The sequence below is a fragment of the Neoarius graeffei genome, chromosome 8 (genome assembly GCF_027579695.1).
Source record: "Neoarius graeffei isolate fNeoGra1 chromosome 8, fNeoGra1.pri, whole genome shotgun sequence".
Taxonomy (NCBI): domain Eukaryota; kingdom Metazoa; phylum Chordata; class Actinopteri; order Siluriformes; family Ariidae; genus Neoarius; species Neoarius graeffei.
The window spans coordinates 70,736,276-70,743,945 of NC_083576.1; the positions used below are offsets into that span (position 1 = coordinate 70,736,276).

The following is a 7,670-nucleotide window of genomic DNA, read 5'->3' on the forward strand; positions in this document are numbered from 1 at the left end:
ATAACAAGACCGCGAAAGATCGCCATTTTTAAGCGACGAGAAGCAGCAGCTGTACAAACGCGAAGTCATCCATTATTATTATTGTTGTTGCTGCTGCTTCTTCCGTGTTGTTTTTGCTTCGATATTCGCGCCAAGGTTTATGCAAACGTAGCGACGTAACTGACGTATACAGCGACGTAATGACGTGGCTTCCCTTAGCACCGCGAGCTATGGAAAAGCAAACTGGTTCTCAGCTGGTTCGCAAGTTGAACGAGTTGTGAACCAGCACCAGCACTGGCCCCGAACCAGCCCTGGAACTGATTTGGTGGAAAAGAGGCATCAGTGTGCTTGTGACAAAAGTTTCTTCTTCAAAAATAAAGAAATTCACAAACCCTATTTTGAGAATCATCACCTTGAGGAAAAAAAAAAAGGCATGTGCATTTTCACATTTTATTCCACCCAAGGATATTATATAACATTTGCTTTTGAATATTGACAGATATTCATACACAGTTACATTTAGATATTTATCCTCCATCCATAGGATTTATGTAGGTGCTTGATGGGTCAACTCAAAAGTGACAAGTCCAGCAAGTAACAGTGGCATTAACGGGATAGCTGGCTTTAAAATATTGCACAAAAACAAAACATGAAAGAAAAACCAACATGGGATACAAGAACATGACTGAATTAGACAACGTACCACAGTATGTGGTATTGAGGTGTTACATGCATATTAGGGGATTTTCAGGCAAATGTTTAAAGCTACATTCCAGTTGTTCACATTCATGATATCGTGTGACGACATTATCCTTATCTCATTATCCTTAAGAGGTTTGCCAAACAACAATGACCATTATTAGGTTCACGCCAGTGTCTTCATGTTTGGTCATTTCTATTGGTAAACATAGTAAATTGAATGGAGTAATGCTTACCAGTTTACATACTGTACATATTTATATCCAAGCATCCTTGTTTGACCTTTAAGTCTTAAACACTCACCATCACATTTCTATTTAAATGTATTATGCTTAACCATGAGCAAAACCACATTATGAAAATCTTTACATTTATCATATCCTGACTTTCAAAACATTTCACACTTGTTGCAACAACTAAACCATCATTCTGCTTAAGCATGGAACAGGGGTGGACAAATCTCTATCCCAGGCGCCCAGAACAGGGTTTCATGTCCAAACTATTGTATTCGTAGTTGCTTCGTAAACAACCATGAAAAGAAAAATAATCCAAAAACAAAATTTCTTTAGTACATGCAGCCATTTTTAAACAGAATGCACATTATGGTTGTGCGATGCCATTACTGTAGCACGTGATACTCTGAATCCCACCACCTGCTGCACTACACACATCGCCTCATGGGATAAACCTGTTCATTTTGGATTCATTCACGTGCCCTAATCACAGATTATCTTTTCAGACTTGGGAATACACGGGTAAAATCAAGTCCAGCACAAAGATGATGATATCATAACTCCCAGCTAGCACAACATGCAATGATTTTACAAATGAAAACACTTTGACAGGAAATAAAGGTGGTCACCAGATACAAATAATCTCTTTTATATTCAATATGAAAACCGCACCGTGTCTTAAAGCCAAAATTTTGGCCAGTGATTATTTCAAGGAGGGCAGCACGGTGGTGTAGTGGTTAGCGCTGTCGCCTCACAACAAGAAGGTTCTGGGTTCGAGCCCCGTGGCCGGCGAGGGCCTTTCTGTGCGGAGTTTGCATGTTCTCCCCGTGTCCGCGTGGGTTTCCTCCGGGTGCTCCGGTTTCCCCCACAGTCCAAAGACATGCAGGTTAGGTTAACTGGCGACTCTAAATTGACCGTAGGTGTGAATGTGAGTGTGAATGGTTGTCTGTGTCTATGTGTCAGCCCTGTGATGACCTGGCGACTTGTCCAGGGTGTACCCCGCCTTTCGCCCGTAGTCAGCTGGGATAGGCTCCAGCTTGCCTGCGACCCTGTAGGACAGGATAAAGCGGCTAGAGATAATGAGATGAGATTATTTCAAGGTCACAGAACACCCGTGCTACATGATCACATATGCATTGGTTTTTCCCAGTCTGTATTAATAAACTTAACTAGCTAGCCATATGCCGTTAACTACAATCACTTCGCTTTGTAGCTTAGTCAATTAGGCTTCCGGAAAACCAAAACACGAGTCCGGGTATCATGCTTGGTGCTTCATAATGGGCTAGATATTTAAATTTAAGCGTTGTCCACCCCTGATGGAATAAGATTAATGTCAAAAAGTCCTTTTGCATTAATTCACAATGCATACACACTGTAAAAAGCAACTAACAAGTATTAAACCTTGCAAAATATAATAATTCTCCATATCAATGTGCGTGCCATGTGTTAGCGTGTTCAGATCTACAAAACTAGCGACACACTGTCCATCTGGAATGCCGTCACTGATATACAGAGATTTCTTTTTTTAGTCAGCATTTTTCAACAATCCTTTATAAATAACATCATGCTTTAAATAAGACAGCAATATAAACTCTGCTTGATTACAGCCCAATTTAAAATAACTCATCGTTTGTGTTTCTTTGATTGGAATGGCAAAGTGGCAGGCTTACACATCACGTGTGTGACTCATCAAATCAAGTCCAATATGAATCTGACAGTCGAACAACAAGAGGGGCTTCATTTTGTAATTTTGCACGAAATCGGACATCGAGGTCATTTACTAAACTGAAAATCCCCAATAGTGCTCGTTATTATAACTTAAACAACATGAAGCTTCATTCATCTCAGCAGCAAGTTTATAAATTAGTACGTCTAATCCAGACAAAATTAGCTTAACTCTAGGTGAGGATGAGCTTAGCCTCGTCTCAGGACGAGGTACAGTCCGTGTAGGTGGTCACCATATTCCCCCTCCTCTGAGTGACAGTCCTGCAGTGCTGCTTCGCCATGCCGTGAAACCTGCTCTCAGTCCGCTTAGCATGCCTGTCGAATGTAAACATCCTCTCCATGTCGTCAGACAGATCCTCAAAGAACCCGGTTCCGAAAGCTCCTTGGAAGTGTCTCTTGTGGCGGTTGTGGCCGTGCTGGTGAGCCCGGAAATGCTCCTCGAAGTTCCGTTTAGGCCGTGCGTGCCTGTTTTGGCTGTAGATATCGAAGTCTCTAAACATGTCCTCAAAGTTAAAGTCGAAGGACTGGTGTCCTCTTTTCATATCTTCGCTGGAGAAAGCACTCTGTCTAAGCCGATCGTACTCTCGCCTCCTTTTCTCATCCGACAGCGTTTCGTATGCTGAAAAAGACAAGAGGATAGAGCTTAGACGGGACTGTAATGATTTGACTGAACGTAACATTAAGCATAAAGAAGGAAGATCACCATCCTTCGACGACAGCAGCAACGAGGGAGGAACTGCAGAAATAAAGCAGCTGATCAAACTGAATTTTCTCGGAACAAATGAAGTCACACACTTGAAGATTGTTGTGATGTAGAGGTGTGGCGTGTACAAGAATGTTTTTTAATCCCACTCCATAAGGAATTCTAACCAATCCTGCCCCCTCTTGCAGAAAGTTGGACTTGCAGAAGTGTAAGAATAAGATAAGATTATCATAAGAACTTGGCCTTAAACAGTTGGACAGTGAAGTGACTGATGATTATTATTATTATTATTATTATTATTATGCTTCCGCCACCGTAAGGTGCAGGAGGCATTATGTTTTCGGGTTGTCCGTCTGTCCCAAAACCTTGTGAACGCGATATCTCAAAGGCTAATGAAAGGAATTTCACCAAACTTTCACCATTTGTGCACTTTGGGACAAACATGAACTGATTAGAATTTGAGATCAAAAGGTCTAAGGCCAAGGTCACTGTTACCCCTTTTCCACCAAATCAGTTCCAGGGCTGGTTCGGGGCCAGTGCTGGTTCACAACTCATTCAACTTGCGAGCCAGCTGAGAACCAGTTTGCTTTTCCATAGCTCGCGGTGCTAAGAGGAGACGAGTCATTACGTCGCTGTATACGTCAGTTACGTCGCTGTATACGAAGCAGCAGCAACAACAATAATAATAAATGACTTCACGTTTGTACAGCTGCTGCTTCTCGTGGCTTAAAAATGGCGATCTTTCGCGGTCTTGTTATTGTTGTTGGTCTTAACAACTCCGCCCCCCTGCTGACGTAAGCGGTTCTTTCCTCTGGCCCAGCAGAGTGTTGGTGCTAGCCTGGAACCGGTTTTTCTGGCCCCAGAGCCAGTTCTTTGTCAGTGGAAACAGAAAACCCGGTTCCAAACTAAGCACTGGCTCCGAACCAGCCCTGGAACTGCTTTGGTGGAAAAGGGGCATGTGAGGTCAAATGTCTGTCTGAAAACCTTGTGAACACAATATCTCCAAGGCAAATGAAAGGAATTTCACCAAACTTCCACCATTTATGCATTCGGGGGCAAAGATAAACTGATTAGACTTGGAGATCAAAAGGTCTAAGGTCAAGGTCACTGTGAGGTCAAGTGTCTGCCCAAGAACCTTGTGAACACAATATCTCCAAAGCTAATACAAGTAATTTCACCAGGTCAAGATTACTGTGGGCGGCATGGTGGTGTAGTGGTTAGCGCTGTCGCCTCACAGCAAGAAGGTCCGGGTTCGAGCCCCGTGGCCGGCGAGGGCCTTTCTGTGCGGAGTTTGCATGTTCTCCCCCTGTCCGCGTGGGTTTCCTCCGGGTGCTCCGGTTTCCCCCACAGTCCAAAGACATGCAGGTTAGGTTAACTGGTGACTCTAAATTGACCGTAGGTGTGAATGTGAGTGTGAATGGTTGTCTGTGTCTATGTGTCAGCCCTGTGATGACCTGGTGACTTGTCCAGGGTGTACCCCGCCTTTCGCCCGTAGTCAGCTGGGATAGGCTCCAGCTTGCCTGCGACCCTGTAGAACAGGATAAAGCGGCTAGAGATAATGAGATGAGATGAAGATTACTGTGAGGTCAAACGTCCGTCCCCAAATCACAACTTAATAAGGCGTGTAGTCTACCGGGCGGAGGCATCCCCATCGACGCTGTTGGCGTCGAGTTCTATCTAGTTTTTTTTTTTTTTTTAAATATTAGCACAGGATAAATTTCTCCAACACATATGACAGTACTGTTGTGTTGTACATGTATATTACAAACTATTTAATGACTTACCCTCCGCTATTTCCCGAAACTTTGCCTCTGCATCAGGGCTTTTATTCTTGTCTGGATGATATTTCATGGCAAGCTTGTGAAAAGCCTTCTTGATCTGACGTTCACTAGCATCTTTAGGAACACCCAAAATATCATAGTAGTCCTTTTTGGCTAGTATCAGTTCTGTTATCATCAGGATGCACACGGCGAACATTAGCGTCGACTGCACTGTGGCCATGCTGTTGCTTGTGCCTGTTTGATAAGAGAGAGAAGAAGAAAAGACAGATACAGGCTCAATCTACAGTCTCAATGCTTAGATTAACATAATTTGACCTCATCCAAGTCTCTGAATCGCACTGCATTTTGGTCTGCTATAAATCTCACGATGGAGTTGTGTAAAATGGTGAACACCAGCACTTCATCAAATCCTCCAAATATCATGGTTAGCCACTCTGTGCTTAGATGTTACATTACATTACAGGCATTTAGCAGACGCTCTTATCCAGAGTGACGTACAGTACAACATCAGTCAGGGGTTAGGTGCCTTGCTCAAGGGCACTTCAGCCATTCCTGCTCTCGGTTACTTTATAGCACCCAAGTATGGTATCTTTCCATCAAAGAAATACAAAAGCTAGAGATTATATAGAATGGCTTTTTGAGAAAAATGGTGTCTGGAGGATACAATCATAAGAACGCACCCCCTCGTAAGGATAGGAAGAAAGGAACAGATCCAGCAACTTAAGTTGAAGGTCAACTCAAGTGGGCATTTCTCATCTCATTATCTCTAGCCGCTTTATCCTGTTCTACAGAGTCGCAGGCAAGCTGGAGCCTATCAACAGCTATATGAAATTACAAGTTCACAGCCAATTCAAGAGTTTTGTCATCTACAGTTCCTCAAGTATTTGGCCCATGTCTGTTGTATGGAAAATGATGCAATACAAAAGCAAGTTCTGTTTGACAGACGAGCTTCAAATAGACTTTGGAGAAAAGTTAAAGACCTTCTGGGAGTGGACCAGCAACAAGCAAGGAAAGCAATGATAGACAAAATGAACTCGAAGTGTCTATTGGAACAACGGTTCCAATGACGCCCCAAGGCCGATCTCGTGCCATGTGGGAAAATATGACGATGACTGCTGGTCCAGGGAATCAAACCAGCAACCTTCTGGTGCCCAAGCTGCTTCTCTAACCATGAGGCCATGGCTTTCCCCATAGCTCACATGATTACCTCACTGTTAACAGTTTCAAAATGCTGATTCAAATGCATTTAATTAGATTGCATTTGCATTTAGTTGCAAAGTACAACTAAATAGAGAAAAATAAAAAAATTTTTTCGTGGTGCGGTTTTCATCAAATCCTGCGCTCTGATTGGCTGGCGAGCGGGTCCGTATCCTATGGTACAGACCCCGGTTACGGACCTCTGGCAACTAGCTTGTTCACAACAACAACAAACAGTAGCAATTTTTGTCAACATTTATCTTTTTTATAAGATTTATTTATAAGATTTTGACACCCCCCGGGGACACCCCCCGGGGACACGTCTGACACCCCCCGGGGACACCCCCCGGGGACACCCCCCGGGGACACCCCCCGGGGACACGTCTGACACCCCCCGGGGACACCCTCCGACACCCCCCGGGGACACCCTCCGGGGACACGTCTGACACCCCCCGGGGACACGTCTGACACCCCCGGGGAGACCCTCCGACACGTCTGACACCCCCCGGACACGTCTGACACCCCCGGGACACCCCCCGGACACGTCTGACACCCCCGGGACACCCCCCGGGGACACGTCTGACACCCCCGGGACACCCCCCGGGGACACGTCTGACACCCCCGGGACACCCCCCGGGGACACGTCTGACACCCCCCGGGGAGACCCTCCGACACGTCTGACACCCCCGGGGAGACCCTCCGACACGTCTGACACCCCCGGGGAGACCCTCCGACACGTCTGACACCCCCGGGGAGACCCTCCGACACGTCTGACACCCCCGGGGAGACCCTCCGACACGTCTGACACCCCCGGGGAGACCCTCCGACACGTCTGACACCCCCGGGGAGACCCTCCGACACGTCTGACACCCCCGGGGAGACCCTCCGACACGTCTGACACCCCCGGGGAGACCCTCCGACACGTCTGACACCCCCGGGGAGACCCTCCGACACGTCTGACACCCCCGGGGAGACCCTCGGACCTCACTTTGAGTGCTTTTGTTTTACTCAGCTAGCTACATAATCTTTGGTACAATCGCTAACATTGTGTTTGTTTACTTACTGCTCAGCTGCAGTAAAGCTCCGAGTGAAACATAACGTCACCCAGCCGCCCTGCTGTCCAGGAGCTAACAGCTAAGCTAATAACACACCAACCACTTGTACCATGAGCGTCACAGAAATAACACCAAAAACAAACATAACTGAAGAAAACACTGAAACAAAACAGTTATTCTTCCCAAAACATTTTTTAAAATTAATATTACCTTTAATATTTTCAGTCACCGATGAAACGCAGATAACGGTTTGCTTTCGTTTCCATCACCAGCAACAACACGAAGCGCAACCCCATTG

General features: G+C 45.6%; 1 protein-coding gene across 1 annotated transcript; it reads right to left on the reverse strand.

Annotated features, from left to right (window-relative positions):
- Positions 1–415: 415 nt before the first annotated feature.
- On the reverse strand, positions 416–7,670 carry dnajb9a (DnaJ heat shock protein family (Hsp40) member B9a). The gene is made up of 3 exons (XM_060927026.1): positions 7,583–7,670; positions 5,124–5,354; positions 416–3,255 (listed from the first exon to the last, which is right to left on the reverse strand). The coding sequence occupies exons 2-3, from the start codon at positions 5,338–5,340 to the stop codon at positions 2,837–2,839; spliced, it is 636 nt and encodes a 211-aa protein (XP_060783009.1). The 5' UTR covers positions 5,341–5,354; positions 7,583–7,670; the 3' UTR covers positions 416–2,836.

Coding starts and splice junctions, on each gene's coding strand:
- dnajb9a (XM_060927026.1), bottom strand. CDS start 5,340: ATGGCCACAGTGCAGTCGACGCTAATGTTCGCCGTGTGCATCCTGATG. Junction 3,256..5,123: donor GTTTCGGGAAATAGCGGAGG/GTAAGTCATTAA, acceptor TGTCTTTTTCAG/CATACGAAACGCTGTCGGAT.